This window comes from Artibeus jamaicensis, unplaced genomic scaffold, assembly GCF_021234435.1.
Source record: "Artibeus jamaicensis isolate MK-2021 breed Jamaican fruit bat unplaced genomic scaffold, CSHL_Jam_final contig_793, whole genome shotgun sequence".
In the NCBI taxonomy this organism is placed as follows: Eukaryota; Metazoa; Chordata; class Mammalia; order Chiroptera; family Phyllostomidae; genus Artibeus; species Artibeus jamaicensis.
The window spans coordinates 4,450,963-4,473,506 of record NW_026521975.1 but is presented as its reverse complement, the minus strand read 5'-3'; the positions used below and the strand labels follow the sequence as shown (position 1 = coordinate 4,473,506).

General features: G+C 44.6%; 1 protein-coding gene across 1 annotated transcript in view; it reads right to left on the bottom strand.

Annotated features, from left to right (window-relative positions):
* Nucleotides 1-5,595: 5,595 nt before the first annotated feature.
* Nucleotides 5,596-22,544, bottom strand: part of FLT1 (fms related receptor tyrosine kinase 1) — a 188,198-nt gene continuing 171,249 nt past the window's right edge. The window contains exons 26-30 of the mRNA XM_037166857.2: nucleotides 20,113-20,218; nucleotides 19,715-19,857; nucleotides 17,923-18,007; nucleotides 15,415-15,509; nucleotides 5,596-8,500 (exon numbers count right to left, since the gene is read on the bottom strand). Coding sequence (XP_037022752.2) covers nucleotides 8,302-8,500; nucleotides 15,415-15,509; nucleotides 17,923-18,007; nucleotides 19,715-19,857; nucleotides 20,113-20,218 — 628 coding nt within the window. The 3' untranslated portion in view covers nucleotides 5,596-8,301. The remainder of the gene's footprint in view (nucleotides 8,501-15,414; nucleotides 15,510-17,922; nucleotides 18,008-19,714; nucleotides 19,858-20,112; nucleotides 20,219-22,544) is intronic.

Below are 22,544 nucleotides of genomic sequence, written 5' to 3'. Positions count from 1 at the left end.
TCTGTTGTTCTTGTTGTTATCAGTTTATTTAAAAAGATGGTTTGTTGAATGATAGGAATTTAAAAGGGTGTTTACTTTCCTGCTTGTCTTGAAGGAATTTTTGGTCTTTGGATGGAATGGTGGCAGATTTATTGATTTATCAGATATTTATTAAATGCCTTCTAGGATGTGTTCTAGGCACCAAACATGCAAATATGAATACTTGTTATTCACAAAATGTATTATTGTGCCCAAACATGTCTATTGTACATTACATGGCTTACAGTGAAGTTTAGAAGAGACCTACTGTGTGAACAGATGGGAACGATACATAACTAGTCTTTTCAGTGCTTAATTTACTGTGTAGGTCAAGGGTGTCTCTTCCCTCCAAGTCTCAGAAGATAAGGATAGATAAAATAGGACAAAATATAGCATTGGTTGGATCTGGGTGCTCAGTGTTTATTGTGGGTTTTCTTTTTTTCTGTATGTTCGAAATGAAAAGCTGAGAAAATGCAGAATGCAAAGTGATAAGAGACGTTAGGCATAGGTGCAGAGGAGCTAGAATAATGAAGGAGGGGTTATTTTCAGCTGAAGGAACTGGTGAGGTTTTCTTAGGAATTCAAAGAAGGAAGAGAATAAATAAGTGTAGAAGATGTTTTATGTAGAAGGATCTTGAAAAAAAATCCATGGAATCAGATATAAATTAAAACTGACCATTGTGGGTTCACAGAGAAGAAGGGAAACTAGTCTGCCTAGAATTGAGGAGTTGTTTAGGGATCTTTAAGGTTTACATTTCTTAGGAGATAACATTAAAAATACTGTTAGTGTTAGGCCAGTGTTATATCTGATACACTCTGGCAAGTGGAGATACAAAGACTTTATTGTTTTCATCTTCTGTGAAACCAGTGGTTTTTTTCCTTCCACCTTTAGCAAGTAGACGGTTAGGGACACATCCATAAAATATCCTTCTATGTAAATGCAGTGGGAGGAGAGGTGAGGAAAGAGAATCAAAAATTGCATGTCCTTAATGACTTCAAACAGTATGCATAGTGGTTAAGAAACAGGCTTGTGAGAACAAGATACCTGAGTTCAACTGTTGGCTGTATCACCTCGAGCTGTGTGCACTTGGCCACTTGCCCACTCAGTGCCCCAGTTTGGTGAGTTGAGATTCACTCATTCATGAAATATTTGTTGAGTGCTTATTATATGTCAGGCATTGTTCTAGAAACCCACCAAACAGCTTTGACTACTGCAGACAAAACTTGCTACTTTTGCAGAACTTTTACTCTAGCAGGAAGAAGACAAAATATATAGTACATTAAGAGGAACTAATGGTTACAGAAAGAAAAAGTAAAGGATGTGGACGGGGGTGCCTGATTTATAGCAAATATAAATATAGAAACCAAAGTTGAGTTTGAGTGTTAGATAAACAATTTTTTTTAGCATAATTATGTCTCGTATATTGCATGGGACATAGTTATGTTAAAAACTGGTCATCCTGTGTTTAATCTTGCAACTCCAGATGCAGGGAATGTGGTGGTGGTGATAGAATTTCAAGTGGGAGGGCTTATGTGGTAGGCTCACTGAGAAGGACTTGAAGCAGACGAGCCAGCAGTCATGCAGGTGTCAGAGGGGAGAGTCCCAGGTCCGGAGGTGCGCCAGGAGTATTTGAAGGGTGGCGGGGGAGTCCATGTGGCTGGAGTCCAGTGAGTCAGAAATGAAGACAGAGGTGATGCAGGTAGTGCCTTGTAGATGATTTTAAGACCATTTTGTCTTTTACTCCCAGGGAAAGGGGAGGCTGCAGGAGGATTTGGAGCAGAATAAATAGTGTGATAGATAGGACTTTGGCTTCTGGTTAGGAAGCTCTTGCGTTATTCCAAGTGGAAGATGGTGGGGATTTGGGTACGGCATCAGCAGCAGAAGTGATGTGAAGTGAGTGGATTCTGATTATATGTAGAGCCCACGGGATATCCTGATTTATTGGATGTGGAGGAAGAAAGGAAGAAGAAAGTCAAAATGACAAGATTTTGGTTCACAACTGACAGGATGGAGGATCGTACTGAGTTGATAGAGACGGTTGTAGAAACAAGGTTTATGGGGAGTGAAGAAAGACAATTAGGAGTCTGGTCTGGGGCCTGTTAAGTTTGAGATGTTTAGTACACATTTGTTCTGGTTTGGTAATAAGCAACTCCAAATTTAATGGCAAAAAACCAACCATTTTATTAAGTTTCAGGGATTCTGTGGGTCAGCAGGTTGGGCAGGGCACAGCTGGATGGCTTCTCTATTTTACTATGTTTGGGACCTCAGCTGGGAAATCATCTGATCTAGCACCTGAACTGAATTCCTTGAACGCCGGTCCAGCTGGGGGCTGTCAGTGGAAGCATCTACTGTGGCCTCTTCATGTGGCGTGGGCTCATCCACACCTGGGCACTGGGTCTTTCTACTGGGAGCTCTCAGAGGATGAGTATACCAAAAGACTGTGGAAAAGGCATGTTTTTTTTTTACCCTAACCCGAGGACATCCTTACTGATTTTAGAGAGAGAAGGGAGGGAGGGAAACATCAATTGCTTACCTGTATGCACCCCAAGCAGGACCAAACCTGCAACCTACATATGTTCCTTGAGCGGGAATTGAAACCACAAGCTTTTGGTTAATGACACTCCAACCAACTGAGCCATACCTTCCAGGGCACGTGATTTTTTTTTTTTTTTTTTTGACTAGGCTTCTGAGTCGTGTAGTGTCCCTTCTGCCACATTCTGTTGATTACAAGTGAGTCACAAAGCCAGGTCTGATTCTGGGGGAAAGGAGCTGAACAGAGAAGTGGCAAGCGCATGTTACTGAAGGTCATGTGTTGTTGCAGATCTTCGGGAAAACAGAGCCTGCCACAGCATCCAGAAGAGATGTCAGTTTAGCACTTGCACACACATGACTTTGGAGTTTAGAGCTGAGACCGAGCTCATGCATGTGATTTGTAAGTCACGGTCATGCTGGTGGAGGTGCTGGAAGGAGTTAGTGTAGACCAAGAAAAGGTCCATGGGCAGAGCTCTGGGGTAACTGGAGCAGTGTTCAAAGGTCAGAGAAGAGGAAACCAGTAAGAGACATCAGTGACCAGTGAGTTAGGCCAAACCCCACCCCCAAGGGAAAAAAAAGTGTGATGTCTTGGGAACAAAATAAAAAGGTGTCAGGTTGTTTATGGGTCAAGAAAGACTGGCTGAAAATGGGCTGTTAGGTTGAGCAATCTGGAGGCCACCAGTAACCTGGTGGAGCAGTTTCAGTGAGTGTAACAGCTAACACTGGTCTCAGGGAGGTTCAAAGTGCCTGGGGACAGGGAATAGAAAAAAAGGAGTATAACCAGTTTTTTCGAGGAGTATTGCTGTGAAAAGGAATAGAGAAATGAGGTGGCTGCTGGAAGGGAAAGCATAGATGTACAGTTTTTGTTCTGAAGATAAGGGATGATTCAGTGGAAAAGGGAAACATGGAGGGGGTAAGGGTGGTGAATTGCCGGGGCAGTGCCAGTGTATAGATGAGAGTAAGGGGCCAGGTGCCCCAGTAGGCGTTTTGCCTTGGCCATCCCAGTGGGAAGGCAGAGTAGAGTGTGAGCACAGATGCTGTACGAGGGTAGATGTGATGGTACGATTTGGAAGTTCTCCTTTGATTAGTTCAATTTTCCCATTGACATGAAGGCTTTGCTAACCCAAGGGGGACCCCAAAATGGATTTTATTTATAAAAAATTGTGTACTTATTTATTGTTACATGTTCAAACTTCGGTCACCCTCAAAGTACTCTCCATTTGATATAATTCACCTATCGAGACATTTTTTTGCACTGCTCAGAACAGTTTTTGAATGCATCGATTTTGATGCCTTTAAGTGCTTCTGCTGTTTTTTGTTTCACCTCTTCCACATCAGCAAAACATTTCCTTTTGAGGACTCTTTTCATCCGGGAAAACAAAGTTGCACGCGGTACAAGATCGGGTGAATAGAGAAAGGGTAGGGCACAGGGGTTGTGCTGTCTTTGGTCAAAAACTGCTGAGCACGCAGTATGATGTGGGCAGGTGCGCTTGTAAATCACCAATAAAATGGGCAAACGTGTTGAAAAAGTCTCCAAAAATAAAATTCACTGAAGCCAAATGCAGCCTCTCACAACAACACCAGCTGGTACATGGATACAGGTGGGTTCCCAGAGCACTCACCTAGTAGGAAAGCCTGTACTATCAAGGGGCCCACCTTCCAGAAGATAATTGTTTTTTTTATGGACCCCCCCCCCCATTCCCCGGCCCTTTATAGTACCTGTTACATTGGATGGCATTGAAAATTAAGGGTTTTTTTTCCCCTAAAGCACTTAGGATAGTTGCTGGCACATAAAGTTAATATTTTTTAGTCTGAGATTAAGCTCTACTCCTTTTAAAATGGGATTCTTAAGATAACCTTTAGTTGAAGAATAGCATACACAAATTTGCAAATAAGCATATAGCTCAATTATGACAAAGTAAACACACTCAGCTCAAGAAATAGAACGTTAGTGGCATCTGCTTGGTTTTTGGTTTGTTTTGCTTTTTTCTTTCGTAAATGTCTTCAGCTCAAAAAAATAGAAAGCTAGTCATCCTTGTGTTGGAACCCAAGATATTTTTTAAAAATTTCCTGGCCTGTGAAATCCCAAAGTCTGGTAACATATTTAACACCAGAGACTCCAGTAAACCTTACCAGGCCATCCATCTGCTGGAGAAAGTTTAAAAAAATCAATTCCCAAATGAACTGTTAAGTTTCCAGAGTCATGAGAAAATTTCTGAACTATGATATGAGACCCATTCCTTGAACATTCTTCAAATGACTTGCCTAGATGAGTGACTTTACTCTTAGGTTATGAAAGCCACTGATATTTTTAAAGACTTTGATTTTTGAGGATAAAATGCCTCTTGCCCTCTTTATTTAACCACATATTTACTTTATAGTTTTTACCTTTGTCCCAAAGAAAGCAGGTCTGTTTTCCCTTACAGCACCTCTCCAAAGCAGTCTCCTGTGTGTTAGGAAGGTGGCGGTTATGAGCAATCCCTAAGGCAGTGTATCAGTCACTTTTTTCAGTGTTGACAGCGATTGTCTGAATTATTTCTTGTACTAGATTTCACCCACAGAACAAAGTTGAGGAATACTTAGCTGGTGTACTTTCTTTGCCCCAAATACCATTATTTTGTTTGGTTTCCTGCACATGACCTCTAATACAATACACACCCGTGTGCAGGCATGCACATGTACACCCTGTAATTACGGTAATTGTTTATTGAACGTCTGGAAAAGCCTGCCTCTTTTTAAGTTGAGGGCACTTTCATCTGCAGGCAGCACTCAGCCTGTATATTTTAATTGCGGTCTTACTCATTCTAGTGTTTCCTGGGCAATCTGCCTGGTTCGATTTGATTTGATTGTTAAGAACAGCCGTTGTGCGGTGTTGAGAGAAGGCTCTTCACCCTGTGTTGTAGCAGTGCTCACGTTGCGTCTCTCCTGTGTGTTCGGTGATTGGTATTTAAGGAGGTCCTCCTGAACCTCAGTTCCCCGTCCCTGGGGAAACCTGTGGCTCCTGTTGTTCTCTTTTCTAAGCAAATCAGGAAGAAAATACACAGATGTTTTTGGGAGTTAACTTTATTATACGAAGATAGTATACAAAATACATTCATAGTGACTAGAGAGATAGGACCAAATCATGTATCTATCTGCAGCATAATTATTGGTTTGTATAAAAGTAACTTTAAAATTCCAGTTTCCTTAAATCCTTAAATAGTTATGCACAAAACACACACATACACACACACACATACATTTAATTACTACCATAGCAGTCAAAAAACGCGTTCATCCTTTAATCAACTAAAAGGGGCTGGCAAATATTTATTTTATGCTTGACATTCTTACAGGCTGGGGAACAAGGCAGAGCCAGAAGGAACATTTTCCGGGACTTGGACAAATATGTTTGTTACATGGGCTCCAACTAAGGTCTGAGCATCATTTCTTAGACTAACTAGGTCGGCACTTCCACGAGGTTTGCCCCCTTCCACCCGAGCCGCTACACACACGGTCACAAATCCTGCAAGAAGTGCTGCTGTGTCCTGTCAGTGCCGACCCTATCATAGTGACAAATGACTTTCGTAACGCCATCAGTTGGTTAGTGCTTTAGTTTCCAGTGCCATTTCAGTGAACTTGTCTGTGGCAAGCACTGTGCAGCTACAGACGGTACACACTACTGTGAGCTGCCATTTTCCTTCCTCTGTCCAGACTCCAGATGGGAACTGTTTTTGACGGATGGATTCGTAGGCTACAAACTCAAGTCTTTCAAGAAACTGAATTAACATATCATACATTGTCTTCTATTGGTAAGATGGTATTACTAAGGTCTCCGTGATTAAAAATGAGATTGAAATTAGGACCTCATATATAGCTAAGGTTTTTTTTTTGGTTTTCACTATCTGCTGGATCCTCATCTGATTTGAAAAAAGTAGAGAATTGATTGAGGTCTTTTATCTTCCCCATGTTTAACCTCCTTTCGGTTCCTTGGGATGCACCGGCACCAGTTGTCACAGGTGCTTTTGTGCAGGTGATGTGTGGACTCGGCTCTTGGTGGAGAGGGCAGCCCAGCCCACTGCTGTGCTGGCCGGAGGCTCCTGCGGCCAAGCTACCGTGGGAGCAGCCACTGTCTCACTGGGGATGTGACGAATGCTGTCTCTTCATACAAAGAAACTTGAGACCAGACTGACACAGGAAGGATTCTTCCACTACTTACATTTCGGGTTCCAGAGTTAAGTTACATGAATCAAGGGAACCACATCTTCTCTACTGGAAGCAGCACCTCACTGTTGCCTCTCCAACTCTGGCTGGCTCCAAACGCCCTGAATCCTGAGCATCAAACCGAACCTTCGAGAGGCCAGGGGCCTCAGACCATGGAAGAGTAGGCACCCAGTGTACCCTGCTCCCCACTGCCATCCTCCTCAGACCAAGGCGGGGTCCAAAGCAGATGAAGAGAGGCTTTTCTCCTATTGATGGCTGATTAATATCTTGAGTCCTGATTCTAGAAATATCTTACATAGCGCCTCTTTTCTCAAGGAGCATAAAGTGCTTAATAAACCTTGGTTAATGCTCTAACACATCTTCCCAGGAGAAAAACTGGACAGTGGAATCCCGTTAAATTTACAAACAAAAACAAAACCATGACTGACTTCTATCCCTCAGGTCCCAGTTGTTTCTGTGAGTTGGTTGGGTTGGTGGGGAGAGGGGCTTTCACTCTGCCTTGTCTTTTTCATTCCCTCCATCCTAGTTTTGATGAGAATGCCTTGTAGAGAATGCTTCTACAAGACTGCATTTCCATTCTCCTCAGCTTCCTTTTATAACTGACTGTAACAGGTTAATACAAAACACTGAGGTAAGTGCCTTGACTATACATTAAGACTCATGATAGACTCTGACATTATCCTTTAAAATAGGGCCTTCAGCCCTCCAACCGGAGACGTTCCCTAACAGAGAGAGATGTTCCTGTGAGGTTGCTACGAGCTGCATGCTACATGCCCTGAACTAACATGCCAACTGAGCTCAGTGTGTCTTCCTGGAGGGTAGTATGGGCTCAGCTCTGTACCACCTTCAGTGCTAGATACAAAAAATGTGCCATATACAGGAACGGACAAAGAACCAGTCCTCTAGCTGATGTTATAAAATTTGCTTTCTTGTCCCCCCAAATGTTTGCTCTTTCCCTGTCTCCCAGAATCAGGAAAGGCCCCCTGTTTCTGCAAACCCCAGGCTGGACTCTCACATGGGGCAGGTCGGGTCAGGGCTTTGGAAACCACTGGAGTGGCCTTGCAGGAAGCCCTCTCCTGCTCTTTCCATGTGGTCCAGCTCAAACTCTCCTTCCTCACACCCCGTCCTCTGTTTCTCCTTCTTTTCTCCCTTCCTCCTCCCCTTTGCACGGCAAGTCTGCTGAAGGGCCCCAGGGGCACTGCTCCGGCCAGCTTGGTTCCAGGGCTGCAGCAGCCGGCTGGCCTCCCGAGTCACCCATGCCTTCCTGCCCTGCGGGAGGAGCAGGGACTCCGCTTAAACAGTTTTTTCAAACACACTGAGTAATGTGAGGGTGTAGCAGTAGTGGCCTTCACTTGTCACCATTACTCTCTTTATCTGGGGTTATATGCTTGTTAGTCAGAAAAAAGCACTATTAAAAATCACAAAAAGTGTGTGGTCCCCGGGGAAAGGTAGAGGTGTACATGTATATACGTATAATACTGGCAAAAGCTTGTTTTCTCGGGGCATAAATATACATGTGGCTGTGGAAATCAGGCTGTGCGTCGCACTTCAGACAGGTGGGGTGGAGTACAGGACCACCGAGTTGTAGTCAGGGGGAGGGGAGCAGCACAAGACCTTGTCCAGCTCGGAGTCATCAGAGGTAAATCTGCGCAGGCCTTTGCCGATGCGCCCGCAGCCCGCATTGCAGACAGTAGGCCTGGTGAGGTCAGAAAGCCCGGACTCCTTACTCTTGCTGGTTACTCTCACGCTAAAGAAAAAAAGAAAACCATCAAATGTACAAATTCAGTTTCTTGAAATCACACTGAAGTCGTCTCTTAAGATGTGTCATTTGCTCAAATTGTCCTAGAATTGATGGCTATTGAATCCCATTTTAGGCTCGGGTCAGAGTCTCTGTTCTGGAGGGCACACCACTTCTCTACGACCAGCTGTGTGTCACCAGGCAGAAGGATGCGGTCTGCTGGCTGGGGGTTGCAATGTGTGATCAGATCATGCAAAACTATAAATCCAGCAGGAAAGTAACACCCAGGACTGTGGATAGCTCTCCTCCACTCTTGGTTCCATTAGCTTCTGTGGTAGGCTGAAAAATGCTCCCCAAAATACTGATGCCACATCCCTGGGATCTGATGTGACTAAGCTGCGAATCTTCAGAGGAGGGGCTTATCTTGGATTACCTAGGTGGGCCCTAGATACAATCACCTGCATCCTTATAAAAGAGGCAGGGAGGGAGATTTACAACCAGACTGGAGGAGGTGATGTGGGGGTGAAGGTGGAGCAGAGAAACACGGCCACAAGCCAAAGACTGCTGGGGGCCCCCAGGAGCTGGGGGAGGCAAGGAATGGATTCTCACCCAGAGCCTCCAATGCCTTGATCTGCAAGAGAACATATTTCTCACCTTCAGCCACCATGCTGGTGGTAATTTGTTACCGTAGTCTCAAGAAACTAATAGAGCTTCATACAAAAACATTAGTGCAGCTGCCTCCCTGCCACGTTTGCATTCTAGAAAACCGCGTGTCACTGACAAGGCTTGATGCTGACAGACTTGCTTCTGGGTTCTACATGTTACATCGGCTTAAGCAGATACGCAGGAAGAAAAGCTCTGCTTTCCTTCCGTGTTTGGTCAGCGGTTTTCTCTCTCAGCTGGGATGAGGACAGAGGACCTGTGCTCCTGCCACTCGGTTGGGCGAGCTCTGGACTAGCACACCCAGCGTTTGCCCTGTGTTCCATATTTTTAGTCTTAGAGTAGAGGATGCAGTTAATGGGGTTCCTTCCATTACGAAGATCTAGATAAACGTGGCCACACATTTGCTACTGTTCCAAAGTAGTAGACAACAGACCACGGCACCCTGTACTTCCCCCCACTCCTCGTGGCTGCCCCCAATCTGTGGTCCTCTGAGGATGCCAAGGCCACTCAACTCTGGTGCCATTACCGTGCTCAGGAGGAGCAAACAGATGCACAGAGGTTTGCCTGCACGTGCTCCTCTCCAACAGAGCTGTTGGCCCGTGAACTCTGCTGACTACGTCACTTGGAGGGAGGCCTTAGTTGCCCTCCTTTGATTTAGATCAGGACCGGCAAACACACCTGTTTGTTTGTGGGCCAACCCCCCCGTTTGGTTTTGCTTTTGTTTTAAATGACAGCTTTGTCGATATATGATTGACATACTATACAATCCCCTATTTAAAGTGTACAGTGGTTTCTAGTATATTCACAGATGGCACAACCGTAAGTACACTCAGTCTTAGAAGATTTTCATCATCCGCCCCAAACCCGTACAGACCCGGAGGTGCGCCCTCCCCCTGCAGCCCAGACCTCCACTGAGCTGCTTCCCATCTTGATAGAGTTGCCCCTCCTGGGCATTTCCTATGAACGGACTCATTCAATAGGTGGTATTCTATGACTGGCTTCTTTCACTTAACAATGTTTTCGGGGTTCATCTATGTTGTAGCATGTATCATTGCTTCATATTTTAAAACATTGTATTCTTTGTGCTATTACAGTTGTCTCAATCTTTCCCCTTTTGTCCCCCTCCATCCAGCACCCCCCACAGTACTTCATACTTTGTATTGTCAAATAATATTCTGCTGTGTGGACATGCTGCATTTCATTTGTTCATTCATGAGTTGATGGACATCCAGGTGGTTTCCACTTCTGGTTATTATGAGAAACACTGCTACAAACGCTTGTGTACATGGCTTTCATTTATCTTGGGTGGGGGAGTGGAATGGCCGGGTCACAGAGTGACTCTACTGAACATTTTGAGACTGCTTTCCGCAATGGCTGTACCATTTACATTCCCACCGACACTGCACAAGGGTTCCCATTTCTCCACATCCTCTCCAAGAGACTTTTTGACTCTAGCTGTCCTAGTGGTGTGAAGTGCTATCTCATCGAGGATTCGATTTGCATGCTCCTGATGACTACTGATGCTAAGCATCTTTCTTTTTCCCACTGAAGCTTTTACATATTTATTTTAAATTATAAATTCTGATTATGTTAATATATGGGACAGTTCTTTATCTGGTTCTTTTTTTAAAATATAGTTTATTGATGATGCTATTATAATTTCTCATTTCCCCCCTTCACTTCCCTCCACCCTGCACACCCTCTCCCATCCACATTCCTCCCTTTAGTTCGTGTTTATGTGTCATACTTATAACTTCTTTAGCTTCTACATTTCCTATACATTTCTTACCCTCCTGCTGTGTATTTTCTACCTACCATCTATGCTACTTATTCTCTGTACCTTCTCCCCTATTCTCCTCCTCGCACTCCTCTGTTGCTAACCCTTCATGTGATCTCCATTTCTGTGGTTCTGTTTCTATTCTAATTTGCATAGTTTGTTTTTGTTTTTGTTTTAGGTGTGGTTGTTAATAATTGTGAGTTTGCTGTCATTTTACTGTACATGTTTTTTATCTTCTTTTTCTTAGATAAGTCCCTTTAACATTTCATATAATAAGTTTAATGATGATGAACTCCTTTAACTTGACTTTATCTGAGAAGCACTATATCTACCCTTCCATTCTAAATGAGAGCTTTGCTGGATTGAGCAATCTTGGATGTCTTTGCCTTTCATAATTTGGAATATTTCTTTCCAGCCCCTTCTTGCCTGCAAGGTTTCTTTGGAGAAATCAGCTGACAGTCTGATGGGAACTCCTTTGTAGGTGACTGTCCCCTTATCTCTTGCTGCTTCTAGGATTCTCTCCTTCATTTTAATCTTGGGTAATGTAGTTATGATGTGCCTTGGTGTGTTCCTTCTTGGGTCCAATTTCTCTGGGAGTCTCTGAGCTTCCTGGATTTCCTGGAAGTCTATTGCCTTTGCCAGATTGGGGAAGTTCTCCTTCATTATTTTTCAAATAATTTTTCTAGTTGTTGCTCTGCTACAACTAGTTGTTGTTCTGCTTCTGGTACCCCTATAATTTGGATGTTGGAATGTTTAAAGATGTCCTGGAGGTTCCTAAGCTTCTCCTGACTTTTTTGAATTCTTGTTTCTTCATTCTTTTTTTTTAATTTTTTAAATTTATTTTTTATTGATTATGCCGTTACAGTTGTTCTATTCCCCCCTCATTCCCCTCCACCCTACCCCCCCGTCTCCATCATTACCCCCCTTTAGTTTATGACCATGTATCTCAAGTTCTTTGGATTCTATATTTCCCATACTATTCTTGCCCCCCCATCTATTTTCTATCTACTGTCTATGCTACTTATTTTCTGTCCCTTCTCCTCCCTTCTCCTCCTCCCACTCCCCTGTTACTAACCCTCCTTGAGATCTTCATTTCTATGTTTCCACTCCTGATCTAGCTGTCCTTTTAGTTTGCTTTTGTTTTAGGTGTGGTTCTTAATAACCGTGAGTTTGTTGTCCTTTCACTGTTCATGTTTTTTTTAACTTCTTTTTCTTAGATAAGTCCCTTTAACATTTCATATAATAAGGGCTTGGTGATGATGAACTCCTTGAATTTGATCTTATCTGAGAAGCACTTTATCTGTCCTTCCATTCTAAATGAAAGTTTTGCTGGATAGAGCAATCTTGGTTGTAGGTCTTTGGATTTCATGACTTGGAATACCTCTTTCCAGCCCCTTCTTGCCTGTAAGGTCTCTTTTGAGAAATCAGCTGACAGTCTGATGGGGACTCCTTTGTAGGTGACTGTCCCCTTAGCTCTTGCTGCTTCTAGGATTCTCTCCTTCATTTTAATCTTGGCTAATGTAATGATGATGTGCCTTGGTGTGTTTCTTCTTGGGTCCAACTTCTTTGGGACTCTCTGAGCTTCCTGGATTTCCTGGAAGTCTATTTCCTCTGCCAGATTGGGGAAATTCTCCTTTATTATTTGTTCAAATAAGTTTTCCACTGGTGGCTGTGCCTTTCCCCCTTCTGGTACCCCTATAATTCGGATGTTGGAGCGTTTAAAGATGTCCTGGAGGTTCCTAAGACTCTCCTCATTTTTTTGAATTCTTGCTTCTTCACTCTTTTCCCTTTGGCCATTATTTGCTTTCTTCTGGTCCACTCCATTGATTTGAGTCCCAGTTTCCTTTTCACCGCTATTGGTTTCCTGTGCAATTCCATTCATTTCAATTAGTTTCACCTTCATATGTTTGTCTAATTTGTGGCTATAATCAACCAGTTCTGTGAGGATCCTGATCACCAGTGTTTTAAACTGTGCGTCTGAGAGTTTTGCTATTTCTTCATCGCTTAGATTTATAGGTTCCGGGGCTTTGAGCTCTTCTTGAGCTTCTTGAGCTTTGGTCTGTTCGTGCCCTTTAAGTGTGAGGAATGGAGCCTTGGACTTCCAGGTTGCTGGGTTGTGACGCTGTATGTGGAGGGGGGGTCAGAGCGGGGAAATGGCGGCGCCCTCCGCCGTAGTTCGCCACTGGGGCTGCTGGCTCTTGCCCAATCGCCCACTCTTTCGGTTGTCTATCCACACACGAATGCGCGACCACAGTCAACCCGCAGCCCTGCTCCCTCGCTGTTTCCCCACGATTGCTTGCTGAGTTGCTCACCAGGTTCAACCCTGCGCCTGGATTCCATGCGCCTGAGTCCGTCTGACCGAGTTTTCCTGTGCAACCCCGCTCCGCCAGCTGCTGGTTTCGCCCTTCTTACCGGTCAGGCTGAAGAATTTGTTGTTATCAGACTTCTGAAAAGTTCAATTTTCTGTGTTCTGGCTGTGTTTTCTGTTGCTATTATTTAATTGTCTCTAAACTTGGTTGTGTGAGGAAGCACGGCGTCTCCACCTATGCCTCAATCTTGGCAAAAGTACTCTTCATTCTTTTCTGTTTGGTCATTTCTTTCTTCCTTCTGGTCCACTCCATTAATTTGAGTCCCAGTTTCCTTCCCATCTCTATTGGTTCCCTGTACATTTTCCTTTATTTCACTTAGCATAGCCTTCATTTTTTTATCTAATTTGCAGCCAAATTCAACCAAATCTGTGAGCATCCTGATCACCAGTGCTTTGAACTTTGCATCTGATAGGTTGGCTATCTCTTCGTCACTTAGTTGTATTTTTTCTGGAGCTTTGATCTGTTCTTTCATTTGGGCCATTATTTTTTCCTTGCTGTGCCGGTTATATAGTGAGGGGCAGAGCCTTAGGTGTTCACCAGGGTGGGGCAGCCCAGTCGCTGGGTTGTGACACTGTCTGTGGGGCAGGGGTCTGAGAGGGAACAGTGGTGCTTGCTCTGCTCTCTGCTGGATTTCAGTCACTTCCCCCACTTCCCACAAGCAAACTGGGCCCTTCTAGTGCTGATTCCAGTGTGGGTGGGTTTGTGTATGTTCTAGGACCCTGGGGGTCTCTCCAACGAACTCTCCTATGAGGCTGGAAGTTTCTCCCAGCACCTCAGCCTCCACAGGTGGTTTCAGTCAGAGGTTTGAGGCTTTATTTCCCTGTGCTGGAACACTGGGTTGCATGGTCTCACTCCCCAGTTGGTGGGACTGTCTGGTCTTCCAGCCACCTTGTGCATCATGCCCCTCCACAATCGCCACCTTACTGGGTCTGCCCACTGCTGCCTTGCACAGCGTGCATCCACCAGCCACTGCTTTGCTGTGAGCACTCTGCCCGGCCTTGTGACTCCACCCCTCCTACTGGTCTAGATGAATGTTTCTTTTTTAACTCCTTGGTTGTCGGATTTCCATACAGTTCAGTTTTCTGTCAGTAGTGGTTGTTTTTTTTATTTCTAAATTTTTGTTGTCCTTATTTTGGTTGTGTGAGGAGGCACAGTGTGTCTACCTATGCCTCCATCTTGGCTGGAAGTCCTGTATCTGCTAAGCATCTTTTCACGTGCTCATTGGCCAGTGTCTCCTGCCTGTTTTTGAAGGTTATCAGAATATAGCCACACCTCCTTGCTTATATATTGTCAGAGCTGCTTTTACACCAAGGGTGGCAGAGTGGAGTTTTTGTTTACTCTCTGGCCCTTGAGAAAGAGTCTGTTGACCCCTGACTTTGATGAAAGAGGAGCAGGTTCTGCCTGTGGGTGAGATGGGCAGGCCCTGAAACCAGGAAAGGATGGAATGCCTGACAGGCCCAGCCTTCCCTGCCCAGCACTCTTCCCAGGTAGAGGCCAGCACAGAGAAGCTGAAGTGGCCCGGGGCCAGTGGAGTACAAAGCAAGGGCTGACGTAATGCTGAGAGTATGTAAGGCCCCAGTATGTAAGGAGGAATGCCAGGGTCAAACAGGAAGCAAGTCCTTTTTTGAAGGGTTGGATTTTCAGGATGGCCTGTGTTAGGATTGGGAAACAGCATTGTGACCCTGCTTGTACAAATGCTCCTGGCCTTGGGTGTAACAATGGGTGTGAATTCTCTCCCTGCCCCATAGCATATCTGATGCTTGCTCTGTTCACAGTTGGACAGATTGGGCTCCTTTCACCTGAAGCACTGTGTTTTGTGTGTTTGGACTGCACTGTCTTTTGTGTGTTTGGACTGCCAGTCTTTGCTGGAAATGTCTGCATATTTTCTCTTCTTAAGCCACTGGTTTTCTTTCCAGAGCTTAGTGCTCATATGTCTGATTTTATGTGCTCCTTCTTGCCCTTCTGAGGGAAGAAAGCACACTTTTCTGTAGTGCCTGAATGCTATGGTTCAGGAGGACAAGTGGCTCTCAAATATCCCCATTAAACCATTTTCCCAGCAGCTTTCTTCACCACCCCCATCAACTGATCATAGGAAAGACACCCAGCTTCCTTACTCAGTCTTCAGCGAGGCCTTGGGTTTGCTCTCAGTCCAGGTGAAGCGTTTCAGCAAAGGGGAGTCCAGCAGAGTGCTGCCATGCACCTGGCAATCCTGGTAGGAAGAAGGACAGAGGTTCTGTAACACGGTGCAGCCAACGGGGCAGGGCAAATAGGGATTTGTAATGGGGTCCAGAACTCAAGGTGTCCGGGAAATATTAGAAACATAAATATATAGGATGTCCTCACCCCCACAGATCTGAACTGCGGGAAGGGACAAATGGAGCAGGGCCATTGGGCGCTGTTTTGCATACCAACAGTTTTGGAGATAACCTCTGGCATGGTCATTTAACATATCTATAATGTTTAACTGGTTTCATAGATATGTTAAACGGCTGTGGCCATGTTTTGGGCCAGGGAGATGGGAGTGACTTCAACCCATGATGCAACTGGGAGGCAACTCCCCCTGGTTAAAGCGCCTGTGTGAGAGCTTGGAGATGACACCTGTTGAGTGAGCATGTGTACTGTGTGGCTGTCACATTTAAAATGACTGAGTGAGTAGAGCAACAAGTCTGCATGAAATTTTGCATTAAGCTTGAACATTCCTCCATGGAAACTACTTGAATGATTCAGAAGGCCACCGGTATGGACAACTGGTGACTGGCAGCTTCATCATGACAACAGGCCCGCTCATGCATCACGTCTCTTGAAGAGTCTTTTGGCAAAACGTCAAATCACCCAGGTGACTCAGCCCCCTACAGTCCGGATTTGGTAAAATCACCTTTGAAAAGGAGGAGATTTCAGACCATTGATGAGATTCAGGAAAATATGCCAGGGCAGCTGCCAGTAACTGGAAGAACGGTGTGAGGTCCCAAGGTGCCTACTTTGAAGGGGACTGAGGTGTCATTGTCCTGTGTACAATGTTTCTTGTATCTTCTTCAATGAATGTCTCTATTTTTTATAGCGCGTGGCTGGATACTTTCTGGACAGACTCATATTAAAACTGATTCTGGTAGATGAACATCGACTGTAAGAATGCTGTTATTTGGTGACCATGATATGCAGAAATTCCAGGAGATTATAAAGACAGGTTATTTTTTTTCTTGAAGACCCTGGAACATTCAGGCCCTTCTTGGCCATGGTTTCCAACAATTGTATTTTCTCATTGGTTCATCTTTAGCATCGAGTGTATGCGGACTCGTTACTCTGTTAATACACCATTTCCAGTAAGTAGATTCCATACTTTCTCCTGCCACCCTCTGTACATGTTGCTGGGCTGTGTTCATGTCCTTGATGGTCAGCAAACAGGCCTGAGCCAGCACAGAAGCTGCTGCAGTTCCCACTGGATGAGGGCGGGGAGGGTAAGATGGAGAGAAACCCTCTGTGTTTGCTCAGCATCGTTTCCCTGCACCTAAGACCTATGTACTAAGCAGCAAAACGAGATTTCCAGCTACTTTACCTTGGTATCGTGGGCTTATTCATAATGTTTTTTAAATGTTTAAATCATCTTTTCCTCTTTACTTGGTGTGTTTGAAGCAGTTTTGCTATTTTTGTTTGTTTGTTGTTTATTGTTGTTCAAGTACAGTTGCCTCTATTTTCCCCTTGCCACTCCCTGCCACCCCAGCCGTCCCCACTTCCCTTCCCTGTCTTTGTTTGTCTGTTTATGGAGACTATGCTCTGTCTCAAGGCCACACTGTGGTCATTTCCTGCCTACTATAGCTGGTTTTCTAGGTCCTCTGTGGGGCATGGTCATCATGAGCACTTCTCAAACCTGAATGTGCGTGCCAGTCCCCTGGGGATCCAGTGACAGTGCAGAGGTGGGCTTGGTGGGTGTGGCTGGTCCTGAGAGCCAGCCGTGGTGGCCCACTTAGTGGCAGCAGTGTGTTCCCAGGGTCACGCCGTGAGGCTGAGGCTCTGTGACGCCACAGTGACGCGCTCGCCCAGCATTCCCTCTCCTCCCGTATCTCCTCAACCCCGGGCCCCAGAGCTTTAAAGAGACAAGCTGTTGAGCTCCCCCAGGTACCAGATGGCGTGGATTGCTCCTCCCAGTATCTGGCTGGCAACACAGCTGTTCAGCCTCTGGAACTTAAGTGGGAAGGAGAATAGGCCCAGATAGACTTTTTCCAGAGTCTTGGGTTATTCTTATGAGAAAGTTCTCATGAGGCCCGGCCACTCAGTGCTTCTGATTTTGAGTGCTTCTGTTCCTCTGAAAGTAGGGTTCCTTTGCTCGTAGCCAAGAAGCTTACAAACACACAATGAAGTTTCCTAAGGGACTTAATTATGATGAAGCAAAGACTTGGATCCTGGAACGAATTCTGGGTCATCTTCAAACTATGGCATTACCTGCTTTCAAATGAGCTCTGTGTGATTGTGTGGTTGTCAACCCCCCTGAAACTGCCATTTCAGCCACCACTCATTACTGGCCTGAATTGACGGAGAGCCACCAGACTACTGGAGTTCGTGTTCAGGTGGAGTCTGGCAAAAGGTTTTCCAGGGTGCATTTTGAGTAGGCTAATTCCATTACTTACATCAAGCATGGAGATGACTTTTGGTGAAAGCTCTTCAAATGTTTTGATTCTTTCCAGGCTTATGAGATTGAAAGCATTTACATATCTAATGAAGAAACAAAAAGAACAATCAAGATAGGGAAATGCATCCAGCTTTGATCAGTCGGGAGACCGTGGGCACCACATCCCAGCAAAGAGGAACCAAAATACCGGAAGAAGTCACCTAACTCCCAAGACTGAAGTTCCCCTCGAGGTCCTGACACTTCCTCCCAGTACTGGGTAGGCCTCTGGCCCCTCATGGAATCAGAAAATGGGGGGCCTAGAAGAGACCTGAGTTATTAATCTTATCACCTCACTTTAGAAAGGAGATGAAATAATGCCCAGAGAAGTGACGTGACTTTATCACGTAGCTGCCTACTTCTAAGAGAACATGAGGGAATAAATGAAATGAACTGTTAAGGTCAAACGGCTGATTTCACGGCAGAGTTGAGTACTAGAGCTAGTCTTGTATATTCTGTTCTGTTACAGATTGGCAGAAATGAGTAATATTTGTGTGATTCTCCCATAAATACCTCCTGGCCTTTTATTGGTGATCCATTAGGGAAGACGGTCAGCTATCTACCATATGGCTACGCATAAGAGAAATGGTCAGCCTGATAGCCTGTCTCCATGTGCAGCGCCCAGTTTCTCAGGTAAGCTCTTTATTGGGCCTAAGGCTGAGCAATATACCGCAAGGGCCCCAGTAACTTTGACGCTCCCTTCCCCCATCTCTGACTCAATCAGACCCTGCCAATTTATTTAATCCGAGCTAGTTTTCTCATCTTAAAAAAATAGACGACCCATCTGTCTCAGCTTCTTGGGCTGATTCTGAAATATGAGCAGTGCCTCTGACCTATTCCACATTATCACAAATCTAGGCTGGCCTCGGCTTCTCATCTGTCAGTCTTTGCAGACCATGCAGCTCTTCCCTGGTCCCCTGCCAAGTTTGGCTGAACTGAGAGCAGAGTCTCAGGATTTTGTCAGTTGCAGAGAAAGATGCTAGAAGGCCCACAGGATAGTCAAAGTCCTAAAAAGTGTTCTGATCGCATGGGAAGGGAAGGGAAGGGAATGTCAGGGGAGGGTTAGAAACTCTTGTGCCCTCTTCAAAGCACACACTTTTGGGAAGTTATTCTCCCTGGAGGCTTAATGTCCCCAGCTATATAACATAAATAAGAATATTTCCTCCACAGGATTATTTTGAGCATGGGAGGAGTTGCTGTATGCAAAAAGCCTGGCCCAGTGCCCGTCCGCACACAGCATGTGTCTGTGTGACCCTTCGTATACAGAATGTGCATGACACATGTATACCCATTAGTACAGAGTGTCATACATGTGCAACTTAGTGCTAAATGTGTGGGATACACATGAAAAAAGTCAATGTCATTGAAACAAAGATTGAGGAATTATTCTAGAATAAAAGACTAAAGAAACTGAAGAAAATAGGTGTAAAAGACATTTGGGGAAACCTGAATATTTAACAATATTAAAGTATTATCTGCTTCTTCGCTGTGATCGTTTTGGTGTGGTTACACAGGAGAATGTCCTTCTCACAAGATGTATGCCAGAGCAGTTAGGGACCAAGTGTCATGGTGGCTTAGGCCTCCTTTCAAATGCTTCAGCAAAAAGAAAAATACACACACAGAGACTGTGTATAAATACATTGATATAGACATAAACAAAAGAGGGCTGTTAACTATAGTTAAATTTAGGAGGTTCAAGGTTTTTTTGTATGTGCTTGAAAACATTACAAAGTTTGGGGGGGAAGAAATCTTACCTGACATTGTCAGAACTTCCTGAAGTAAGCCTTGGAACTGCAATGTCTTCCTTGAAGAAGTCCTCAGGAAAGGCAGGAGTAGAGTATGTGAACCCACTATTTCCTGTGAGTACGGCATTTAGCGGAATATAGTCTTTACCATCCTAAAATACCAAAGATTGAGCTCTAAGTGCAGAAATTTCTACTTCAACTTGTTTCTGTGAAACATTACGTCAGCTTTAACTATGTCATTTTCACAATCTTAGCTTGGTTTGGAAAGAAAATTCTGTGAAAGATAACTATGTGCGTGTACACACATCCACTTTTCTTTCAACTGCTGATCTCAGCTATGAAAACACCCCCTTTATTTACACTCAGAGGCGCCTGGCTGCGGATACTCTAGGTAAGTTTGCCTTTACCTGCTGTACATTTGCTTGAAGCAGATCGCCGAGTTTTTCCACAAGTTCTGCAAACCTCGGCCTTTCTCTGGGGTCCCTGTGCCAGCAGTCCAGCATGATCTGGTAGCTGTTGGGTGGGAGCAGCAGGGTCATTACATAGATCGCCCTCCATGTCACGTCAGCAAAGTGACAGGTATTGTCACGCATTTAGAGGCTTCGCTTGGCACATGGTATCTGCCTGTATTTGTAGATTTGCAAATGCAGCACCAGCACATAAGTGGCTGTCTGGGTCCGGTCCCGCCAGTAGTGGGAGATATGTCTACAAGGGCAGACTAATGAACCCCCCTCCAGAGCCCATCCCGGACCCCGAGTTATTTGGAAAGGAAAAACCACTTTTCACTTGCAGTCAGATCTGAAATGTAGCACTTCTCTCCTCACCGCCGAAAGACAATGTCCTTACAGATAAAAAGTTAACACAGACACAAATAGCAGTGGGTGCATAGTCTGAAGCACTGAGTACGTTCTTGGGCTGTAGCAGAGGTTGACAGGTGGCATTTCCAGATCCTCACAGTTCCACAGTTCCTGAGCTCAGCTGTGGAGACTGACGGGAAAGCCCCATGTACGGGACTCACACCACCTTGAGTGTCTGTGTTTCCCTGGGCTGTGTGCAAGGTTCTTGCATGTGGCCAATTTTCCCTCCAGCGTTTCAAAGCTGCCATTATAAATTGGCTTCCTACCACTTAAGGCAAAAAGTACAGGCTGGGCTTCTGGACCTGAAAATGTTTGTCTTAATATTACAGAAGCTGAATCTTGTACTAAGATTTCAATGCCAGCATGTTGCTTTGTGATTATTCTCCTTCAGCATCTAAGAAGTGGAGGTATTGGGCCCCTCTGCATCTGCAGGGAGTATAGACCTCTACCTGCCCCTCTCGACAAAACACACCACAGCAGTCTGCATGCACACTGGCTTAAGGCTTTATTCTCTTTGGGCTCTTTGCTCAGCTCAACAGAGGCTTATTGTTAGTAATCTCTTCTCTCAGTAGATATCTGGACTACAGAAGACTCTGACTGAGTAGGATCAAAATCTGAATGGGGAGACTTTTGGTCAAGAAGGAGGTGTAGGTAAACATGGCTCGCCTCCCTGCACAACCATCGCAAAAATTACAACCAGACTGCAAAACAAGTATCACGCAGAATCATCAGAAAATCGAGCTGTGTGGAAGTCTGACAATCAAGCAATTAAAGAAACTGCTTTCATCCAGATGGGTAGGAGGAGCGGAGAGGCAGAGAAGCAACGAGAGGCATGGAGGTGGGGAGGTGCAGAATGGGTGGTCCCACTCCCCCATGTGATAGATAAAAATCAGGAGGGACACCTCAGGAGCGAGGGGTCTCAGCCCCTCACCAGACCACACAGCCCAGAGTTCCAGTGCCAGGAATATAAGTCCCCCTAATTTCTGCCCGTAAAAACAGTGGAGTTGGGGTGGCAGAAGAAACTATGGGATTCCCAGGAGTCTCCTCTGAAAGGGCCGGCCATGCATGGACTTAGGACTTAAGTCCTAAGAATCAAATCAATGATTTGGAACATGACGGGGGAGAAAATTCAATCAGAATGGCAAGTAGAAAATAGAATTAAAAAAATAAGGATACATTAAGGAGCCTCTGGGACAGCTTCAAATATACCAACATTCAAATCAGGGATACCAGAAGGAGAAGAGAAAGAGCAAGAAATTGAAAAGCTACTTGAAAAAATAATGACAGGAAACTTCCCTGATTTAGTGAAGGAAATAGACATACAAGTCCAAGAAACACAGAGAATCTGAAACAAGATGGACCCAAAGAGGACACACCAAGACACACCATAATTAAAATGTCAAAGATTAAAGATGAAGAGAGAATCTTAAAAGCAGGAAAAAAAGCATACAGTTACCTACAAAGGAGTTCCCATAAGACTGTCAGCTGATTTCTCAAAAGAAACTTTGCAGGCAAGATAGGACTGACAAGAAGTATTCAAAGTGATGAAAACCTAGATTACTCCATCCAGCAAAACTATCATTTAGAATCAAAGGGCAGACAGTGTGCTTCCCAGACAAGATAAAGCTAAAGGAGTCCATCATCACCAAGCCCTTATTATATGAAATGTTAAAGGGAATTATTTAGGAAAAAGAAGATCAAAGCGATGAACAATTAAAATGGCAATAAATTCACAACTATCAACAATTGAATCTAAAAAACAAACTAAGCAAACAAGCAGAACAGAAACAGAATCATAGATATGGAGATCATTTGGAGGGTTGGGAGGGGCATCAGTTGGGAGGGGGAAGGGGAAGAGGGGGGGAAAGGTTCAGGGATTGAGAAGTACAAATAGGCAGGTACAGAATAAACAGGAGGTGTTAAGAACAGTATAGGAGATGGAGAAGCCAAAGAACTTATATGCATGACCCATGGACATGAAC